The sequence below is a fragment of the Artibeus jamaicensis genome, unplaced genomic scaffold, assembly GCF_021234435.1.
Source record: "Artibeus jamaicensis isolate MK-2021 breed Jamaican fruit bat unplaced genomic scaffold, CSHL_Jam_final contig_465, whole genome shotgun sequence".
Classification (NCBI taxonomy): Eukaryota; Metazoa; Chordata; class Mammalia; order Chiroptera; family Phyllostomidae; genus Artibeus; species Artibeus jamaicensis.
In genome coordinates, this window is record NW_026521843.1 from 28,133,925 (window position 1) to 28,158,213 (window position 24,289).

General features: G+C 37.7%; 1 protein-coding gene across 2 annotated transcripts in view; it reads right to left on the bottom strand.

Annotated features, from left to right (window-relative positions):
• Positions 1–24,289, bottom strand: part of SRBD1 (S1 RNA binding domain 1) — a 187,489-nt gene that overhangs the window by 112,000 nt on the left and 51,200 nt on the right. For both annotated transcript variants that reach the window (XM_037161255.2, XM_053667113.1), the window contains exons 13-14: positions 23,893–23,983; positions 23,047–23,154 (exon numbers count right to left, since the gene is read on the bottom strand). In XM_037161255.2, coding sequence (XP_037017150.2) covers positions 23,047–23,154; positions 23,893–23,983 — 199 coding nt within the window. The remainder of the gene's footprint in view (positions 1–23,046; positions 23,155–23,892; positions 23,984–24,289) is intronic.

A 24,289-nucleotide genomic window follows, 5' to 3' on the forward strand; every position in this document is an offset into this window, starting at 1 on the left:
TTTTAAGGATTTTTATTTATTACTAGAGAGAGGGGAAGGGAGGGAAAAAGAGAAGGAGAGGAACATCAATGTGTGGTTGCCTCCCACACACCCCCAACTTGGGACCTGGCCCACAACCCAGGTGTGTGCCCTGACTGGGAATTGAACTGGTGACACTTTGATTTGCAGGCTGGTGCTCAACCCACTGAGCCACACCAGCCAGGGCATCTTCCCCCTTATTCTTCACCATATAAAACTACGTTAGGCCAAAGGTAATCCCCCAGTGATTACTTCCTATCATCTGCTGAGATTCAGGCTCAAAAACTGCCTGGGTATCAATGAGGACATGATCAGTAGTATGCAGTCTAGTTACATACAAGGGCCACTTTACCCCCTGAAAGTCTTCCTCCTCCAGAAGGTTCCCTTAAAGAAACACTAAGCAATTAATGAAACAGTTTCAACTTAGTATTGAGACAAAGTTAGTTCGTGCTAAATTCTAAAACATTTAAAAAGCTGAAAAAAAAAAGGAAAATGTTCAAAGAGGTGTTGTATTCTGCTTCCTCACTAAGCAACTACTTGGGCAAGTTCTGGGACCCACCAAGACCCAATCTGGACGGCCTGATCACTGAGCCTGGAGGAGTCAGCCTAGACTTTGAGGGTTTTCTGCCTCCGATACTGGATTATGTATAATTTGTAAATACTCCTTAATGCTAAAAAGCAGATGAACATGGATTAACTTGAATATAAATTCAGTCTCATTCAAAAGATTTCTACTGTTGTCTTCACCATCTCCAAATGAATGATCAAAGGTAAAAGTAAATTTAAGAGTGTTGAAAACAGACTCTTACTCTCTTAAGTCAAACTTTCTGGAAATACTTGCCATATTTAAAAATGAAGAGGAGAAAGAGCATTTGTGCTGGGAAAAGCATGAGGTTTGAAATCAGACAGGCTGGATCTGGACCCCCATTCCACTAAGTCTCCCATCCCTCTCAGCCTGCAGGTCGGTTTCCTCACCTGTGAACGTGAGGGATACTTCCAACCACAAGGTTACTGTGGGAAATAAACAAAAGGCGTAAAGGTACTTGAGAAGCAGTAATGAAGCCAGGGGATATTATTTTTTAAGGTCTGAATTACTTTTATTAACCTATAAGAAAAGTACATAATGATTTAAATACTGTAATACAAAATGATTTATAACAAAGGAACAAATACTTCCAAAAAAACTCCTACAGTCAATACTTGAAGGCAAGGTTCCCGATTTTTGACTGGAGTAAACTCTTTCTTTCTTTCTTTTTTTAACAAAGGAACAAACTATTTAATATTCTCACTGAGAGTCACTCCCAGTTCATGAAATTACATTCTACAGAGCAGTGACCTACTACTGAAGAAGCATGTAAGCAGGGAGAATTTGGTGGGGCAGCATACTGGACAACCAGAACCACTAAGTAACACAAATGTAACATCACAAGTAATGGGTATGAATCTCAACCAAAAAAAAGTTAAACGTGGGAAATAAAATTTATTTGGCAATTCATGACAGAAAAAAAGGTTACTTTATTACAACACATCATTTCCTAAAGTGCAAAGACACCATTCAGAAACACATGCCAACACAGATCATTTAACTATGACTTAGTTTGTCTATCTTTCAGGCAAAAATTAGACAGAAAAACAACTTTCTTACGTAGCTACATAATCCATCACTGAAATGAAAACAAATATGGGTCACCCTCTGGACCCTTCTCAGCAAGAATACGATGGCACCAGGGTGTTGGAACCGTCCGAGACCTCTGGCTCCATCGTTACGGAAATCAATAAATAGTCTGAGCTAAGTTCCCAGAAGAAATATCTATTTTCATTACAGAATCTCCCAAATAAATGCTTTTTAAAGTGTTCTAATTCTCATTTCAACCACTATTAAAATTATTAACAACTTTCTCATACCTTCAAATTTTATAGCATTAACCATTTTCAAAGCATTACCAATCAAAAACTCCAAGTCTGTCTTAGATTATGAACACCTATGATGGGCTATATTCTTTATCAAATATCCTTACTCAGTCCTTTTATCACTGAGTGTCACTCTAATACTGAAAGGATCTCTGTATCTCAAGAGAAAACATTCAAGTGAGCAGTATGACTGAGACACTGGGACTGTGGAGGTGCTTTCAGCTTGAGAACAGCACGTTCAGTGAGAGTCTGGGCACAGGAGAGAATGGATAAAATTCCATCCTCCTGGACATGGAGTGTGAAGCCACTTCAGAATGAAGGGACACTTACCCTTAGCTACTACTGAGAGTTAGCCCTGTAGCGTCAGACTCTGTTGTGCTACATACATATTAATTTCTTTAATCTTCACCACAACCTTGTTATTATCTCAAATAAGAGTGAGGAAACTGAGGTGAGGTACTCTACTGAAGTTCACACAATTAGTATGTGGTAGAGTTGTAATATGAACACAGAGAGTCTGACTCAAGAGCCCATATTCTTAACCACTATTTCCAACGATGTACTATATTCAGCATAGTATGGGTATCTCACTAATCTTCATATTCCCGAGAGGCAGGTATGAATATTCTCACCTCACTAATCAGAAAAATGAAGCTCAGAGAGGTTAGGAAACTGGACTAAAGACAGACAGCTACTAGCAAGGAGCAGAGCTGACGCTCAGGTACCACCTACGAGGGAGGTCCTGGCTCCATCAGCACAGTCCCTAACCAATCACTCTGATACCATTTCTCACCTCGGACTCTTCCATGTGGCCGAAGTTTGTAAAGAATCTACCGAATAATTAATTAACCACAGCACCTCCCCACTTACTTCAGCACTGCTGTATGACATTATCTTGAACAGAATGAATGGTAGAACAGTATTGTATGGTAATTTCCAAACTAGGCTGAAAGCACTTGTCAACTGACTGGTTTGTGAGTGGAAGAGGGAAGAGAGACTAGAGGGAAGCAAGAACGCAAAGCCCCAGGTCAGGCCTCTCTTTACGTTAATCCACAGAGCCTTGTTTAGAGACCACAGCCACAGGATGAGGTAGGCAATAATTCCCCACTTCACATTTTACAACATGCCTGGGGCTCTCTTCAGAATCAACCAAGGAAGCATCTTTATGTTTTTGACAGAGTCTAAAGGAATAGGTAAGAAAAGGAGATCAGAGAATAATTAACTGAAATTTGTTTACGTAAAGGACACAGCTGTATTCAAGCAACTAAATCTCTTTAAACACAAATATCTGATCTGGTTATTTTGTTTACATTAATGAGCCAATTTACAAGCTGCCAAAAGCATGCATTTTTTTAGTTTGTACAACTAAAATGTTTAAGTCTCATTTTGCTCAGAGAAATGGGAGATTTGTGCTTTCTCCATGTGAGCTCCTAAAAATGAAGGCAGCTAAAAAAATGAAGTAGGGACTAGACAGATCCTAGTTAGAGGACAGCATAGGAAAAGAAAACCAAATGTTTGGTTTCCTCACATAGAAATACATACAAATGTCCGTTATTCCTGGAAAGAGAAAGGGGACAACTTTAGAGCCCTTTCTTACGGGTCCCCACCCCTACAACATGGGTAACCCCAGGCCCTTACCATCACCTCACCTTACACCCCACCCCTTCCAAACCAAACCCCGGTCCCACTAAGCCAAGGAAAGGAAGGCTTTACAAAGCAAACAAGAAACAAAAGGTTCCCTGGCCTGCTGTACTTCCAAGAACCCAGGGGTCACTTAAGGAGTTTTTAAGGTTTATCTTTGATAAAGCATGATCCTCTCTTTTATTTGTTGAAATACAGTCAACATATGTGTGCTATGTTCTTTGTGCGATAATTCCAATTACTGCATGTTTGCAGGTTCAAAAGCAAATTTTGTGATTTCTGACTCAGACACATACAGTATGCAATTTTTTTAAATTATTATTGGTATTCATTTCCCCCGGAATTTCAACTCTAGAAAAGTTTTGACACCTACATTTAGTGTGAAATTCTTCCAAGAGGAGAGAATTCATCTCTGCTATATACAGCACTAGAGCATTCTTCTAATACTTTTACATGTTAACTCTTAATCCTTGCAACAAACTCATAAAGCTGCCCTTCATATTTAAAAAAGATATATCTAGCCATGGCCAGGTTACTCAGTCAGTTGAATCCTCATCCCATACGCCAAAAGGTTGAGGGTTCCATTCCCAGACAAGGCACATACCTGAGTTGCAGGTTCCATCCCCGGTCAGGGTACATATGGAAGGCAACCAATGGCATGTCCTCTCTCTTGCTTTCTCTCTCTCCCCCTTTCTCTCTCTAAAACCAATAAACACATCCTCAGATGAGGATTTGAAAAAAAAGATCTATCCAAAACATGAGACACAGAAAGAACAAAAGTAAAAGAATAAAAAAAATACATCCCAGTCAAAAGAAAGAGTTTCCAGGAAAGGAGGGCCTAAGAAGGGCCTAAGTCAGTGGTGGGCAGTGCAGAGAGAAAGCAGCAGGCCCTGTGGCCTCCACGGTACTTCTGTGCCGGTGCTGGGTTGAGTGAGGTCTGCAGGCCTGTAACTGCTCAAGCTGTAAACCTGGTTTTATTGAACAGCACCTGGGAGACACAAACTACTGAAAATTACTTAGGAAGACACACACTACCTGAATAGTCCCATAACAATGAACGATATTGAATTAGTAATAGAGAAACTACCCACAAAGAAAACAGACAGGCCTAGATATCTTTACTACCAAGTTTTAATCAAAGTTAAAAAACAGACAAAAAACCCCAATATGAGTTCCTCACAAATTCTTCTAAAATACAGACATTTCCCAACTCATTCTATGAAACCAATATTATCCTGATGTCAAAAGCAAACCAAGACAATGCAAGAAAAGTACAGGCCAATATCTCTTATAAGTATGGATACAGAAATTCTCAATGAAATATTAGCAAACCAAATCTACCAACATAAAACAATTTTATACCATGACCAAGTAACACTTACCCCAAGCATACAAGGCTGGTTCAGCATCCAAAAATCAACTAATATAATATATCATAGCAACAGAACAAAAGCAAAGCTCACATAATCATCTCCAGAGATAAAGAAAAACATTTGACAAAATCCAACATCCAGAAAAAAAACAAATCCAACATTCTTTCAGGATAAAAAATAAAGATTAGAAGGGAACCTCCTCAACCAGATAAAGAGCTTATAAAAATAAAATTCACAGCTAACATCAGATTTAATGGTTTAAAAAAAGAACACTGGATGCATTTCTCCCTGATCATATTTATTGTTTGAGTAGATATATGTAGGCATAAGATAAAGATTCTATTCTTGCCACTTCTATTCAACACTGTATTGGAGTTCTAGTGAAGGCGGTTAGGTAAATGATAGACAGAAAGATAGACAGATAGATAGAACATCCAGATTGGAAAGATAAAAGTAAAAGTTTCTTCTATCTATCACAGATGATATAATCTTATATAGAGAAAATCTCAAGCAATACACTAAAACAAGGTTAGAACAAATAAACACATTAAGCAAGGTTGTAAGATAGATGATAAATTACAAAAATCAGTTACCATTATATTTATATACAGCTGAAACAAACAATCCAAAAGTGAAATAAGAAAATTCCATTTATAATATAGCACAATAAAATGCCTAGAAATAAATTTAACACAAAAAAATTAAAATTTTTACTTTGAAAACTACAAAAGGTGGTTAAAAAATTAAAGAAGATCTCAGTAAATGGAAAGATCGCACATCCATGAATTGGAAGGCAACACAGTAACCCCCAAACTGGTCTACTCGTTCAATACAACCTCCATCAGAACGTCAGCTGACTTCTTTGTAAAACTGACAAGCCGTTTCTGGAATTCATATGGAATTAAAAGGGATGCTAAATAGCCAAAACCAAGTCTGAAACATAACAAAATGGAAGACATGCTTCCTGACTTCAAAGCCTGCTATAAAAAATGACAATCGAGAGAGTGTGGGGTGAGGGGGGGGCACCGCGTAGATAGGTAGATCAACGCAGCCCAGAGACACACCTGTCCTTCTTTGGTCAACGGCTTTCCAGAAAGGTGCCAAGATCATCACCCAGTGGGGAAAGAACAGTTTTTTTCAACAAATGTTACTGGGACAATTGAACAGCTGCATGCAAAAGAAATTGGGACTTTCACCATACACCATACATAGAAATGAACTCGAAATGGATCAAAGACTGAATGTAAAAGCTAAAACTACACATTCTTAGCAGAAAATGAAGGAGTAAATCTTCATGACTTTGGATTCAGCAAAGAATTTTTACATATGACCTCAAAAAACATGAGCAACAAAAGAAAAAATTGGACTTCATCAAAATTTAAAACTTTGTGCTTCAGATATGATAATTAGGAAAGTAAAAAGACAACCAACCCACAGAATGGAAGAAAATATTTGCAAATCATTCATCTGATAAGAAACTTGTACCCAGAATTATAAGTAGCTCTTACAATTCAATAAATAGACAAATAACCTAAATAAACACTGAGTAAGGAATCTGGGTAGACATTTACCCAAGAAATATATACCACTGGCCAATAAGCACATGAAAAGATGCTAGACATCATCAGTCATAAAAGAAATACCCCTTCATACCCACTATGATATCTACAATTTAAAAAGGGAAATAGCCCTTACTGGTGTGGTTCAATTGATTGAGAGCATCATCTTGTAAAGCAAAAGGTCGCGAGTTCGATTCCCAGTCAGGGCACATGCCTGGGTTGCAGGTTTAGTTCCCAGCAGAGGCACGTTCAAGAGGCAACGGATCAATGTTTCTCCCCCTTTTTCTCTTCCTTCCCCTCTCTCTTGAAATAAATTAATTAAATCTTTATTTTAAAAAGTAAAAGAGTAGGTGTGGTGAGGAAGCAGAGGAGTCAGAGCCGCACACTCTGCTGGCAGGAATGTAAACGGTGCAGACCCCTGACAAACCGTCTGCTGTCCCTCAACCCACTCAGCACGCAGTTACCACAGGAGCTTCACTCCTAAGGACGCACCCAGGGTACACCCAAGTACATGCATATGTTCCTATGGAAAGTTCACAGTAGCATTATTCATAATAGCCCAAGGGTGGGACGAACCCAAATGTCCACGAACTGATGAACAGATAAATATGATGTGGTACAGCCATACAACAGAATATTATTCAGCCATAAAAGACATAAAGCTCTGATACATGCTACAACATGGATGAACCTTGAAGACATGCTAAGCAAAAGAAGGCAGTTACAAAAGACTGCATGTGGTACGATGCCATTCAGAGGAAACGTTCAGAACAGGGGTATATACAGACAACAAGCAGATCAGTGATTGCTTCGGGCCAGGGGAAAAACAGAGGAGTGAGGGGGGAGGGAACAATGGCTAAAGTGGATGCGGTTTCCTTATGATGATGAAGTGTTTTAAAACTGACACTGGTGACTGCTGTACTTACTTGTGTATGTGAATATATTAAAAGTCACTGAAATGCACCTTTCAAATGGGTGAACTGTATGGTGTATGAACTGTAAATCAATATATCTGTCATTTAAACAAAATAGAAGAATAAGAATTTCAAAAACAAAACTGAAAACAACCCCAAAATTCATCAACTATAAAGTAGAAAAATATCATAGTTATTATTCAATGTAACAGTGAAAATTAATGAATCAGCTATACATATCAAAATGAATGAAATGATAAAATAACCTTAAGTTTAAACAAAAGCAACTCACAGGAGAATACATGTAGTAGAACTCTAATTACTGCAGAGGAGCTATCACGTAAAACAGCAACAGCAATGGAAGTATTAACAGAGCTCAGGAGAGTATCTTATTAAGAATATCTCTGGAAGGGGGAACAAGGTGTGAAGGAGAAGCAGGGGTCTTCAAAAGCACGGACAAGGTCACATATCACAAGCTGAATGGTGAGGACACAGGTCATTTAACCACTATTACTATGATTAATCACAAGTCATTATTATTTAAATAATATAGTCTTCTTTATTTGTATGGTACATTTTTTAATCTTTTTAAATGTATAGATAACATTCCAGGTTTTAATCTGGAAAACATAACTTTAATTTTTTTTGTCTCTTCCACAACAATTGCTGAAGTGCTTTGTGCACAGAAAAATCATGTGTGTGTATAAATATATATACATACTCCCTACATAAATATGTGCAGGAGGGAGGGGTTAATTTGTTTAAAATCAATTTGAATTTTTGAGTACCAACACTGGAGGAAATAATGAACAAGGTACTCTTCTATAAAAATGAACAATGACATGTCCCTAGTCATAAAAAATTATCCCAGTAACAGCTACATAAATGGCTGGAGTATGAAGACGGCTATATTTTAAGTGTCATGGTAGAAATACATTGGCAGTTTCATGAGAAGACAGAACAAGGCAAGATTAATTCCAACTGCAGACACCGAAGAGAATTTCCTGGAGGATGTGACACCTGAGATGTGCTCCAAGGTACAGATAAGACTGTGACAGGCAAAGGATGAGAAAAGGTACTTCCTGGGAGAAAACAGTATGAACAATAATAATTACTATCCTACATACTGATCAGTTAAAATAAAAATAGTAGCTTCTAATAGTAGCTTTATTGGTTACATACCATTTGCCAAGCATCATTCTAAATATTTTTTAAATGTATTACCCCATTTAATCTTCACCAAAATCCTGTGGTGGATCCTATTATTACCCCCACTTCAGAGACAAAGGGGCAGAGAGATTTGAGTAACTTGACTACAGCAGTAAGGGATGAAGCTGTAATTTGAACCAGACTCTACATCCCATTTTCTTAACTACAAAAGGGGTAGAAGAAAGAAGCCTACACATGTTCAAAGAACAAATATTCCGATTTACCTGGCATAAAGATTTATTGGTATCAGCGGATACTTCCTATGAGGGCAAAGGGCACTTAGGTGGAATCCACTGAAAACAAGAGCCAACATTTCACTGTACGGAACAGAAGCAGATCAGGGGAAGATTTAAATAAAGCTACCTTGAAAGATAAAACAAAATACCGAAAATGAATTTGCCTTAGTTTATGTTTAATAGAATATATGTGTATAAATTATAACTGTGCTAATTCTTACAACAACAATAAATAAATTGATGACTACCAGTATATGTATTATTTTTGTTGACTGTGTAATTCCTTAATGAATGGCATCAATGGCATGAGACAAAGATAACTAGGCAAACTCAGATTATGAAAGCCTGAATGATAAGCACCTTGTCTGAGGCTGGCATGGGAGTATCAAGAGATTATATTAGAAAAGTGCTTGAGGCCAGCTCATAAAAGGCTTAAAATCTCAAAGGAAGAAGACTAGCCAACAGGAGACACTGAAGGGAAGAAAAGCAGAACAAACATTGCAGATTGAGAGTTAGAATGGAGTACGCCAACAGCATTTGATGAGTTACAATGGAGTACGGAGCAGAATAAGAAATCAAAGATTACCAATTTTGTGGCCAAGGGAACTGCTAGCCCATCAATAAAGGAGGGGCTCATAACAGAAAAAAAAGTACATGAAGAAAATTAGGTTGGGTTGGGAGCAAAAGCAAGGAGTTAAGTTTTGCTGAATCTGAGGCACCAGAAGATTACTTAAGAGACTGACAGCAAGACACTCTTGCTGAAACTCTTGAGTCCAGATCTCTGGAGAGAACTTAAAATTAGGAATGCAGACTTAGAATCCACACTGATGCAAAAGATAAAGCCCAAAAGTGAGCAGAGAAATTACCAAGGAAAAGAAAATACAGAGAGAGGACAAAGAAAATTAAGATAATATTTGGAGCACTGTCTTAGTTTAAAAGTAAGAATGGGTGCAAGGATGCATAGAAAGAATGCTTACCAGAGGCAGAACTAAGATTATTAATGGGGTGGAAGATGCATCAGTATATGAAAAGGAGTCCAGATGAGCTGGAGGTTAGAGGAGGCTATTGAATTGGATATATAAAATGGTCACTCGGTGAGGTTTTATGAATCTTTGACCCCACAGTGCCTAGCACAAACCGAATTATACTGAATAAGTATTTGCTGAATATGAATAAGTGAATTTTGACAGTCAAAGGGAGAGACAATTATTATTACAAGAAGATTCTTGAATATCTTAGTAAGGATGACAGTAACTGAAACTATAGGAAGATCTTAGGCTTCTAACAGTGGAAAGGAATTTAATTGAAATATTTCACTCCTGTGTTAACAACAGAAAAAGGACTCTGTATGTACACTAGAGTTTGGTGACAAACTTCCCCTCAGTTTATTAAACTCAACAGGACAAGTACATTTTATATTTTCCACTTAACACAAACAAACCTGACACTTCTAAATAAGGAAAGGTAGACAGAAAGAAGTCAAAGGAAAAAAGTGAGAATAAAGCAGCAAGAAAATGAAGAATAGAAAGCAAAGCTGAAAGATCTTAAGACACTTCAAAAGTCCAACATGTGGGCCCTGGCTGGTGTAGCTCAGTAGATTGAGCGCGGGCCTGCCAGCCAAAGTATCGCGGTTCAATTCCCACTCAGGGCATATGTCTGGGCTGCAGGCCAGTTCCCAGCAGGGGACACATGAGAGGCAATCATACATTGATATTTCTCTCCCTCTCTCCTTCCCTTCCCCTCTAAAGATAAATAAATAAAATCTTTTAAAAAAATAAATAAATAAATAAAATCTAAAAAAAAAGAAAGTCCAACATGGTCCTGGCTTTCTTCATCTACTTCTCACAGCTCCCACCAAACACCAGGGAGAAAAAAACTCTCAAGTTCCAAAATCTGAAAATTTGAGCAGAGGTCCCTAACATCTTCCCAGTCTTTCTGTATTCAGTTATTTAAAAGACTGATTTCTTGGTAGATATTTTAATTACTCCTTTTATCACCAAAGTCTAAACAACCTAAAAGTAGCATTTCATTGCTACTTTCAGAAAATGCATTGAGAATCAGATATAGAATCTCCCAAAGGGTTGAGAATCAGCACCCCCGCCACGTACCAACCAAAGGCAGAGAGAAGAAAACAGGTAACCAAGTTCCTTTTATATAGCCAGTGAATTTTAATTCAAAATAAGCCTAGGACCTGGAAGAGAAGGAAATCACAATCCTAGAACTTAAAGCATATGGCTTGAATAAAAATGAACATCCTCAAAACATTTCCTATTATACACTGAAGACATTACAGAGGATTCTTTATACTCCTCTTCAAAGCTTTAGCATTTTGGTCACATCAACATCTGAATTTTGAACCAGGGCCACCACCAATATATTTCTGAGTGTAATTAAAGGTAGAAGGTGCGATACAGCCATGGTAGTGATGGCAGCATCATGATTTAAGCCACACTATCTGCATTCAGACCTCCTGGGAGTGGGGAGGGCAGTCTCTCAACTTCTTGTGGTCCCTTGTAGTCCTAGATTGATAAATCTCATGTGAAAAGGAAAAACAAAAATGATTTGGAGAATAGAATGTTTAGGCAAATGTGGTACCTAAGTAACCAAATGAATCTCAGTCAAAAACATACTGATCAACTGCTAAGCTGCTGACTCATTTGCAAACTCATACTGCTTCCCACTAAGTAACCAATAAATACCACCTATGACCCTTGGCTATGTTGAGCTTTGTCAATGAAGCTTTAGACTAACTTGTAGTTAATATGTTTAAATGATTAAATATACAATGTTGGGCCAATTCGTGTGCTTTAACTTAGTACTAATAAGACAGGATACCTAAAACCTCAGAACCTTAAAAAAAATAGTCAAAGCATGAATCACTCTGTCAATCAAGGACTCCAAAGCTCTCTGCCTTGGGAAAGCTAAAACGCTTGCCACATAAGATCTTGATGACATTTTAGATAGTTATTACACTTTGTCTCCCAATTCCCATGACCATGATGGGTCAGATCCAATTACTAACAGAACATACCCTATATGAAGAAGAAGATGCTATTAAGTGTGAAGGAGAGAGGGGGAAGGAATTAAAGAAAAAGGTGGTGTGAATGGAACGGTATAACTCTTCCAGCTCTCATTCTACTACTGGGTTGGCCAAAAAGTTTGTTTGGTTTCTTCCGTAAGATGGCTGAAGTAGCACTTAGTTTAACTTCATTTGAGAATTTTGTTAGATTGCATTGTGACAGCTGCCATATCAGTGTGCATTAAAAAGAACTTCAAAATTGGTGAATTTTTATGTAGACAGTTTAATAATGAAGATGGAAGAAAATAACCAACCTTTTCAGCATATTATGCTTTATTATTTCAAGAAAAAGAAAAACACAACTGAAATGCAAAAAAAAAAAAAGATTTGTGCAGTGTATAGAGAAGGTGATGTGTCTGATGGAACATGTCAGAAGTGGTTTGCGAAGCTTCCTACTAGAGATTTTTGGCTGGATGATGCTCCATAGTCGGGTAGACCAGTTGAAGTTGATAGCAGTAAAACCGAGACATTAACTGAGAACAATCAACATTCTATTATGCGGGACATAGGCAACATACTCGGACATACTCAAAGTATCCAAATCAATAAAGCTATTGGTGAAAATGAAAAACATCTTTAATTTTACAGTAAAAATATAGACTTTTTGGCCAGCCCAATACTTGTTTCCTAATACCTAACTATTCTTTCAATCCCAGTTCAATTTTCCTAATGCTTGGGATGAGCCATATATGCTATGGCAATGGCAGCAAGAAGTACTGTGTTTCCTATATCAACAAATAGGACAAACATACCTCTCCCACCCCCTTCCTTAATCACAAACTCAAATGCCACATGAATTGTATTCACTGCTCACTGCCCACAGCTACCAGGCTAACTCCCTTCAGGAGACGTCTGAAGCTCATTCTGTGTTGACAGAATAGTCTTTTGCAAATATCTGCTTTCCTTGAAAAGAAAAGACCATTACCAAACTCCTCTGTGTCAGCTGTCATGTTGATTTCTTACACTTTACAGGCCAAGGACTTTAGTTCAGTACATCACCAAGATGAGGTCTGGGTTGAAATTTATTTTCCTGCCATTTATGAATAAAAATTAGTTATGCAGGTAAGTGTAAACAAAACCACAGAATATCAAGAAGATATGCTATTTTTAAAGCATTTTAATTTTATAAATGCATTTTAACAAATATTAATTAGGAAAAGTTTTTATTATAATAGACCTTAAAAGACAGAAGTCAAGGTTATGTTAGTAAGTTGAAAATAAAGTATAATTTGAAAGCAAGTTAATTTCATTTTCTAAAACACTCTGTGATTTCTATTTTCACTATTCAGATTCAGATAGTTCTACGATAAAGACATTAGGAATAAACATATAATTCTTGCGATTATCTAAAATGCAAAATGCTTTTAACTATTTTTTTCTGAAGTAGGGAGAAACATCCAACAGATATTTATGAAACAAAGAAGGAACCACAGTTTCAAAACTGAGTTACAAGAAGTTCTACCCCTGTATACTCAACCTAGAACAGACAATAGCCTCTAAAACATGTGTTTGGGGAAAATAAATATTCCACAATACATATGGCCAGACTTCTCTGAGTCCTGCTCCCTTTGTTCTTCTTAAGACTCAGTTTCCCATGTTACTGCGTTTAAAAGCTCTCTCTTAGATGGCTCGGTAAAGAATAAACAGGCTGTGAAGTTAAAGTAGTGAAACAACCCCTGAATCAGACACTGACAACACCTTCTATTCTTCCTTTCACAGAGAGGTATGGTGAATTTCCTTTGGCGACACTCTTCGATCTTCTTGTAACCTAGAGGAGTGCCTTTTCACTCTAATCGGAAGGGCTGCATTGCACTAAAAAAACAACACACTGGACCCACAGAAAAACACAAAACCAAATCATCTTGTGAGAACAGTTGAGAAAGAATGTTCTTAAATCCTCATGGACTCTCTTCCCTGGCTAACACTGCCACCCAACCACCACCACCACCACCACCACCATAACCATGCCCCCCCACCCCGTCTTGAAGTAACTGCTTTAAATTTCTTTTAGTGCGGCAAGCAATAGCTTGTAAAAGGATGCAAACCAGCTGAAACATTTGACAGAGAGTGTTAAATACCAGGGAATTCCTATCAACCATTTTACTTTAAAAGGTACTTTGATGTTGGCTATCTTTCATGTACCTCTTTCATGGCACATTAATAAAGAAAACGAAGCTGAAGTAAATCAAGTCCCAAGGTCACATCTAGAATTACAGCACTGTAGGTACCTGATGAAATACGGATTAATGCTGCATGAGTAGTGAATAAATAAAAGCACCTCTACCCACCAATCAGGCAAGTTTTGCAAGTGCTTCTGAACTTTATTCTTCAACTAGACCTGAGACATCTTTAATCCCCCATTCGCCTAAAACCTAATTATCATAATGTGAACCCAAATGTTAGGATCTCTTCAAAATGCAAGTGCTGTGAAGCGGAAAAGTAATGGGAATTAAGCTGGGTGTAACCTTAGAAATGCACGGATGTGGGGAACTTGAAAGTGGTATTTCAATAAGTCAGAAGAGCATAATACAAAGATTTAGCCACATAAAATACATTGGAATCAAAAGATTTCCCCCTTAAAAAAAAAAATATATATATATATATAAATATATAAAACACAAATAAGGTGGATTCAAGAACTCCTTTTTGCAAGTATCAAATTTTGGCCAGAGAATCTTCAAGTCCAATACAACCAAATGCAAAGGATCTGAACAACAAAGGATTCTAGCAATTCTGCATTCTTCTAATGCAACTGAAATGAGAGACAGAACCATAGTATTCCTTATAACCCAAACAGGTCTAATTTTAAAAAAAATTACTTAAATGTTCCCCAATAATCAGCTGAATACACTTTTAAAGGTTTTGGCCAAAGATGAAAAAAAAAAAAAGCAAGCTATTGAATGCCTAAGAAAAGAGGAAAATATGACTCAGAAGAGACCAAAGAGTTAACAATCTCAAGGTAAAACTTATTCCATTAGAAATCTATTGATAATGCAGTCTTATCCCTTACACATCTAATTTATTCTAGGGACTATGATTTAAAAAGAGCTGAAATTACAGCCTATAAATATTGATACATTCATCCTATATTCACTACATGTCTGTGTTCACCACAACAAAGAAAGTGGCAATAAATCAAGACTGCACTGGACCCTAATCAGAGATGGTTAAAGGCCCAAATGATTTACCTACAACCCTATAATAGGGTTCCAAAATTCACCAAGTACACCATTTATGAAAAGGTCTATGTGTAATTATTTTACCTACTTATTTATAAGCACTAGAATATTAAAAACTATTTTTTACTAAACTGAAGTCTCTATGAAAGCAAATACTATTTATCTGATGTATGCTTTAAGAAACAGCAGAACTACATATATGAAATTGTTTAGCTCCATTCTACTTTCAAGATCACATTAAAATGTTAGTTTGTAGGAGGATCTAGCAGGGTCTAAGACTGCACATCCACAAGCTGAGATGGACAAAAAAACCTGTAAAACAATTGTTCAAAAGAAGGTGCTGTTTCTTCTATTTGTAAAGGTTATCAAAAACACTCATAAAATCCCAAAGTTCATCAATTGTTACCTTAATGCTGAACACACCGTTGTTTAAATTATATTTTAAGTTATTCTATAGCAAATACACTTGTCTAAACAGAACATCTGTTTTGGTTATAATATACTGTATCTTTGGCAAGAACTTGTAATAAAACTAACAAAAACAATCAAGAATCTTTATTGGGTCTGGCAACAAAAGCAGATTTATAACCAAAACCTTAAGACGAGAAATGACCATCACTGGGCTCTAGGCCAGTTCTAATCTAAGTCAATAAACAAAGACCTGCAAGGGGGGGTACAGTTAAAGGGACCCTGGGGGGTGCAGGTTGGGGGAACTTCTGCAGATACTTAAATTGGACTTAGGGATACAGAAACACATGGGTTACAAAACTGGTAAAACATTTTATTTTGATCAGAAACTGTCAAACTGAATTCGAATCCAAACAGTATTTTAAAACCAAACACACACACACACACACACACACACACACACAATTATTCATTCCTATGCCTCCTTTTCAACATACCTCATTATGGTCCATGTAAAAAATATATTTAAAAATATTCTGGCTGTTTCAAAAAAATAAATATAAATTATATTGATATAAAAAGTGTTATCTTGCCCTGGCTGGTGTAGCTCAGTGGATTGAGCGCAGGCCTGCGAACCTTCGATTCCCAGTCAGGGCATATGCTGGGGTTGCAGGCAGGTTCCCTGCAGGCCAATTCCCAGCAGGGGATGCATGAAAGGCAACCATACATTGATGTTTCTCTCCCTCTCTCCTTCCCTTCCCCTCTAAAGATAAAATAAATAAAATCTTTAAAAAAAAAAGTGTTATCTTTAAATTTATTTAATGTCACAAACATCCCGGAAAAGAAGCCTTACAAACAAGAGCCTAGAGTTCACAGTGGTCACGGAAATGGAGTGAGGATTTCGATAGGTGGCAGGCAACAAAACCCTAGACCATCAGAGCTCACTGTCTCAAGCCTTCACTGTAGAAAGAAGTGAGACAGATACTATATCATCTTACCTTGTTATTAAGCGTAAGAGTCAAACTGACATCCAAAAAATAATTGAGGCTGCCCTACGTTCCAAGGCTCATTCACGGCCTTCATCACTACTAGAAACTGCAGGAGGAGACATGTTTAAATGCAAAGAAACTGACTTTACATTCCACATGTAAAACCCAAATTATTCCAGTAGTCAGAAATAAATAACAGCAATTTTAACTTCACAACGTAATAAGCTTTATACATAGCTAGATACATATTAAGTTGTATAGCTAACCTTAACGATGGGTTAAGAACTAAATTTCTTTAAACTGAAAGAAATTAGGTCCAGGTGGTTCAAGACATGGGAAATCTGCTGCAGGTTACTGTGGTAGAATCTTCCTCAGTCAGGATTCAAGGAAACCCCAGAAATTAGCCCATCAAAATCTCTACCGAAAATCCCTTCTAGCATCACAGAAGTCTTTAGCCTTGTTATAGTAAAGTTCATCTTGTTAGGTTAGATGTGACAACTCAAGTATCTCAAAATATTTTCTTAACCTAATTCTAATAAACCTCAATGCTTTTAATAAACCTGTGCTTTTCACAAACTTGAAAAGCACACCTCCAAACCTTCTAAATTACTAAACATTAATTAATACAGCGTCTGCAGCACACCCTTAGAGATCTCATGCCAGACATCAATCCATTAGATAACCAGCATCTTTGTGATAACAACCTAACCCAATCTGTTAATTCTATAGTTTCTCCATAAGAGTGTCAAGAAACCATTAAAAGATATACTAAAATCTAGATGTATCTACCAGTCTAGTTTTCCTACCAAAAACAAAATGGGATAAGACCGAAATGTTTATTTATCAGAAACCCATGCTAGCCCTGGCCGGGTTGCTCAGTTGCTTGGAGTATTGTCCTGCACACCAGAAGGTTGTGGGTTCAATCCCTGGCCAGAGCAAACACAGGAGGCAGCCCAGCAATGTTTCTCCCTCACATCAATGTTTCTCTCTTGCTTTCTTTCTGTCTCTCTCTCTAAAATCAATAGACATATATCCTTGGGTGAAGATTTTTTAAAAAATAGGTATGTGACACAGGACTTGTATTCAGAATAAATATAAAATACCCTTACTCAATGACAGGAGGAAAAATAATCCAATTTTTTAAGTGGGAAGAATATTTAGACAGATATTTTATCAAAGAAGATATATAATGGCAAAAAAGCAAACAAAGATGCTCAACCTCATTACTTGCTAGGAAATGTATTTAAAGCCTCAATGAGCTATCACTGTACCTCCCCTAGGACAGCTACATTTAGATACTGACCATACCACGCAGACATAAAAGTACAAGGTGAAGCAGCAAGTGCTGATGCAGAAGCTGTAGCAAGTTTTCCAGAAGATCAAGCTAAGACAATTAATGAAGGTGGCTGTGCTCAACAACAGATTTTCAGTTCATACAAAACAACCTTGCATTGTAAGAAGACACCATCTACAATGTTCCTGACTAGAGAGCAGAAGTCAGAGCTTCAAAGCTTCAAAGGACAGGCTGACTCCCTGATTAGGGACTAATGCAGCCGGTGACTTTAAGTTGAAGCCAATGCTCATTAACCATTCCAAAACTCCTAGAGCCCTTAAGAATTATGCTAAATCTACTCTGCCTGTCCTCTGTAAATGGAACAACAAGTCCTGGATGACAGCATGTCTGTTTACAACATGGTTTACTGAATATTTCAAGCCCATTATTGAGACCTAGTACTCAGAAAAAGGATTCCTTTCACATCTACAAAATATCACATCTACAGAGAAACCGTTCCTCAGAGGAAGAGTTAGTAGATGTGACAAACTTCATCATTGTCTTATTTTAAGAAATTGCCACAACCATAGTTGGCAGCCATTAGCGTCGAGGCAAGGCCCTTCAGAAGCAAAAAGATTATGACTTATTGAAGGCTCAGATGAGGATTAAAATTTTCCAGGGCAAAAGTATATTTTAATTAAGGTATGGACACAGTTTTTTTAGAAACACTATTGCACACTCAACAGACTACAGTGTACTGTAACCATAATATTCACCTTGGTGGTCTGGAACCAAACCTGCAATACTCCAAGGGCTGCTTGTATCTATGGCACAATACTTTTAAATATGCTCTAAAATATAAATAACATCTGAAGTAATAGTACATCCTACCACTTACCTATACTTTTAAATCAATCAATGGTACCATTATTCTTTAAAGAAATCATGTGTTTTTTTTAACTTTAAGACAAAAGACTTTCATTAGCTTCACTATTAGGCATTTTTCATAAATGAGTTAGACCTTTGAGGCTCAAGCTATTCCTTTCAATTTAGTTAGACTCGGAAAGCATATCAACTTATTCCAAGAAACTAAGTTATAATTACTTAAATTATATTTTCCTTCTAGTAAATGGCAGATACCCTACTGTAATGAAAGAAGCAAGAGGTCCAATGTGCATTCTCAGATATCTAGCACAAACCCTCATTTCTAATGAGATGCAACCATCCATTTGTCCATCATTGGCCAAGCCGTTGGTCATTGAAAACCACACCCCCAACCTTCCACTGAAGATCCCCTCCCCTTTTTTCATTCTTTTGTTATACGTATACCACACTTTCTTGTTCCATTCTATTTCCTAATTCATTCACTATCCTAATGAATGAAGTAATTAGGAAGCAAAATTAATTTCGTTATTTGCCTATTCAAAGCCATTTATGTATTGCAGCTTTCAGAGTAGAAACATTAAGCACGGGATGTGAATTAACAGCACAAAATTTTCTTTTCCCTTTTCTGCTTCCAGGTTCTAAGTGGTCTCACGTACTGTGATTCTCCAGAATGCATTCAGTGCTGTGATTTCCAGCAATGTTTCCACTCTCAGCATAAATCATAATACTTGTAGTTGAAATACAGGCAGCAAATAGTAAAGATCACTTTTAATTCTTTTATACTTCATTAAATAAATATATAACTCTAGGCATGCAATATTTCCATTTCAGAAATCATTTATCTTTGGCAAAATCTAAGTCTATAATCTGCCAAGTGTGAGTTTCAGTATAATGGAAAAGTAGAGAAAATAGTAAGTCACAGATTTACCAAAGCATTAGGCAGAGGGGAAGTTTTCCGTAGTTGCGGCACACAGTAATTCTGGTCAATAGTCTTGAAAAGAATTGTCTCGTTAAAAATACAGCCCTAGCTGGTGTAGCTCAGTGGATTGAGCATGGGCCTGCGACCCAGACAATCGCAGTTCGATTCCCAATCAGGGCACATGCCTGGGTTGCAGACCAGTTCCCTGCAGGCCAGTTCCCAGCAGGGGACGCACAAAAGGCAACCATACATTGATGTTTCTCTCCCTCTCTCCTTTCCTTCCCCTCTAAAGATAAATAAATAAAATATTTAAAAAAATACAATTGACCCTTGAACAACGTGGGTTTGAACTACACAAGCACATTTATATACAGATTTTTTTCGATAAACACCTGCACTGTTTTCAATACATGGCTGGGAGTCTGCAAATGCCAGGGACCAACTCTATGCATTGATCTATGCATTTTACATAAAGAACCTGAGCATCAGCTGATTTTGGTGTCTGCAAGGGTCTTGGAACCAACCCCATGTGCATATTGGGGGATGACTTAGGTTTTTAGGGAGTCAAACGTTACATGTGGATTTTCAGCTGCAGAAGGGTTAGAGGCCCTGATCCCTGTGTTGTTCAAGGGCCAACTATAGTTTTATCCTTAATATTTAACAATTTGAAATCCTGAGTATTTACTGATACAGACCTGTAAGTACAGAAATATGCTGAATATCAAGGAAGTAGAGATAAATAAAATTTGTTTCCCTGATTTAAGAAAGTTTCAATGTAAGAGAAACCAGATACATGGAATACAAACACAAATGTCTCATAAGAAGCTAGGTATTTCTACATTTCCATAAACGCTACCATTGCTACACAAAAGAAACCACTATTGTTTACCAAAAGGAAAATGGGTAAAAATGCAGAAAATACAAAATATAACAATTTAACATGAATGAAAACAAAGATTCAGCTATTCAAAAAGTAAAATGAGTACCTACTATGAGCCAGAGTAAAATAGCAAATCACTGTAGCAAATACTTAAATGACATGTATGATATTGTAGAATTTCTTTTTACAAACACTGGAACATGTGTGACTAAGTCTTAGCATAGTTACATTCCACAACTTAACTCCAGTTTTTTTCCTTTTTTGGAAATTAAGATATGAAATTTTGAATGACATCCCCATATTACACAGTGTGAGGCAAAAGTAGGTTTACATTTCTTCATATGGAATAATAATGACAAAACAAGAATAAACTGTGTTTTCGTGTACTCACAACTATAAGCCTCCTTTTGCCCCACCCTGTCTGTGAGCACCAAAGTTTGTACGGCCTATTAAGGACAGAAAGAGCCACAGGTTAGAAGAAGTTGCACAGGTAGCTCAGGGTGCACGGTGCTAACAGGGAGGTAAGTCACGGTACATGTCGGCCTACAGCAGACCTGTCCAGGCAACAGAAGGGGAGTGCTCCAGGACGTGCCAGGAGAAGGCCTTTCAGGAGGAGTAGATGACAGGATTGTAACAATGCATACCAGATTATATGTTGAGGAACTGCGAACAATTTCTGCCCCAGAAAGCATGAAAATGTCAACTAAGACAGAGTTTGCAATATAACTTCAAAATGTTAGAGGATGAAATATGGCTTCCTCATAAAGGCCTGGTGAACCGGCAAAACAATAAGAAGATGAAATCAAATAGATGATTTTTCTAAAACTCCCTATAAATTCTGATTTGCTACTTACATTATTGAAGGAGTCCAAAAGCTCATAAAAATATTAGCAAAAACATCCCAACAGGACCTTAAAAGAATAATACACTATTACAAAATGGAGTGCAAACACAATTGCAAAAACAGTTCTACTACAGAAAATCTACTACAATTTAGCATACTCATGGATCAAAATAGGAAAAAAATCTCACATGATTATAGCAAAATTCTAAAAAACCATAAATGCTGCTTTTCATTCTTGAGTTTAAAACTTATAAAATGTCATCAATATTTTAAAAACACTTATAAATAAGATTATTTGCTTTAAATGTTTTAAACTTATACAAAAGGCAGCACTGAACTCCAGGGAGACACTAGGAGTGATCCCTTCAAAGTAGAGGAGTTCCATGATCATTATTATTCAAAGAAAATCATCCTTCCTCTTTCTGCTATAATCACTGCTGAAAGTTCAATAAAGGGATACTCTATCAGTAACTTCAGATGAAATTTAAGAAGTCCTCACTATTTGATTTTAATGATTTGGAAGTTCTATTTATAATGGCTATACAAGTACCCAAGATATTTACAGCAAATTAATGCAAGTAAGTAAAACAGAAATCAGAGTATCTGCCTGAAGTCAACGGAATCGGCTACGTCAGGTGCTCACGTTAAATTCTCAAAAGCACAGGGTGCACGTGTGCAGCCCCTAGAATACGGAAAGTCTGCAGTCATCTCCGAACCAACCTGACCGAGAAGAAGCAAGAGGCAGAGGGAAAAGGCTGAGGTGGACTTCACAGTCTGCTGCTTCCCTAAACCATGATCCTATGGCACCTGCAGCGGACCCTGTAATTCCCATCAGTTACCCTCAGTTTGTGTTCTGACACCTTGATCATACTCTCGGCACACAAAATACTACACTAAATACAAGGCCCTTCTTTCCTGCCCTTCCTAAATGGGGCACAGAACTCTTCTTCCTGTGTTGGTTGTTGGCTTTTGTTTTGTTCTGTTGATGCTGTCAGTAGACACACACTCATTAGTCAGTATACTTTTCGGAAAGCGGCAGAAGATGGCTTTTACGTGTTCTCTCCTACATATTGGACCTTTATAACTACCTTATCTCCTAGAATTAAACCCTTTCGGGATTAATGTTGTACAACAGTCTGGAAAAGGTAAGCATGTCTATTTGAGTTCCAAAGGGAAAGTGAGAAAACAACAGTAAATGAAAGCAGAACTACTACAGGGGCAAGAATGGACAAATGGGTAATGTGCACCCAAAGCTATTTACAGGTTAACTATAGGCCCACATAAAATGAAAGCTTGAAAGCTTGTGATAAAGAGACAAAGCAGAAAGGAACTTTAGAAATGCTTTTAATTTATAATACTTACCTTGGCTCTCAGTTCTGAAGGCCAATGATTCACAGGCATCAAAACTCGGGGAGAAGAAGGCTAAGTTATCCAGTCCTGCTTATTAGTCGTCAAGGGCCCTCACTCAGTGTAAAGCCGGGCATTCCCATGAAACCAAGTAAGCCTTAACTGGCAGCTCCTCTGAGAAGTTTCAGAATACCGAAACTCAAATTGCTGCCACAGACAGACACTTTACATTGTATCGGGAAGCTCTTGTAAACAGCCAAGAGGTGGTTTCAGGCAGAACAAGATGTGTATCTTTTTTTAAAGGTGGGTGGGGGAGAAAACATCACAGAAGGAATTGAGTTCTTTTGCCTTTCAAGGAAAACAACATCCCTAACATCCTTACCAGTAAACAACATCCAGCGGTGCAAAGTAATTTTTCATGATCAGGTCAGCAAAGTAAGCTTCTGTTTCCCTGCAGGCAGTTCCATTTCCAATCACCACTGTGCTGCAGCTTCAATGGAGAAACAGGAGGAGATGCTGGATGAGCTCAAGGCATACTTCCGTATCAATCAGAAGAAAAGGTACAGAATGCACAAATACGACTGTCCAATGCCCATACGCTCCCACCTACCCAAGCGACTTCGCCACTGTTTCACAGGGGAGACAGACTTAGGAAAAATGAAAAATACTGCCGCTTCATTTGGTATTGCAGGCAGTGGAGAAAGATTTTACTGTCACACACCTCAAGAACAGTCAGCTTTCCTCCCAGCTAGCAGGAACCAAATTTAGTAATGGTTAAGTGAATCTAAGCCATAATAAAGACATTATGGCTGAATTATGTGATAGGCTGTCAAATGGAACATCCATTCTTCAGATCCATGAGGGAGGGAGGGAAGGAGGGAGGGAGGGAGGGAGGGAGGGAGGGAGGAAGGAGGAAGGGAGGGAGGGAGGGTGGGAGGGAGGGAGGAAGGAAGGGAGTATAGGCCCAAACAGAAAAATCAAACGCTCACTTTGCTCATAGTACCCGCTTTATTCAGAGAAGGTGGTAGAGGAAGGGAGGAGAGCTCCTCCGAGCCTCCAAATCAGGGCTCTCCAGCAACTTGCCCCAGCAACTTGCATTGTTTTACTCCGCTCCTTCTCCCTCCCCAAGGCACTCCCCCCGTAGTCCCTCCCTCCAAATTAGGGGCTTCAAAGGTATCTCTGATTGGCTGAGCAACTGAAGTCCTCAAAAGGTTACTTATTTTCATACTTGAAATTCAGCAAAAGCCTCTTTATTTTCTCTGCCTCTTGGAAGCCTTGTCCACAATGCAAGTAAACCACATCAGTATGAAGTATCTGACCTTAGGAAAAAATGAAAAAGAATAAGCCAATTTATAAGGCATTACAAAACCTAACACACCAATGATTTCGGCCAGTTAAAACAGGAAAGGGAGCTGGTTTGTCTTCTGCAATGCAGTCGGAATCATCCATATTCACTAAATCAGATTCTCCCTAAGCACCAGGAAGTTTTGTTCCTTCCAAAGTTACGAGGACTCTACTTTGCTACATAAATCCATTATTAATTTTTAATGATACTTAAGATCAATAACAGTAAAAGCTAACATTTACTGAATATTTACTATATATAAGTGATATTTTAATGTCTC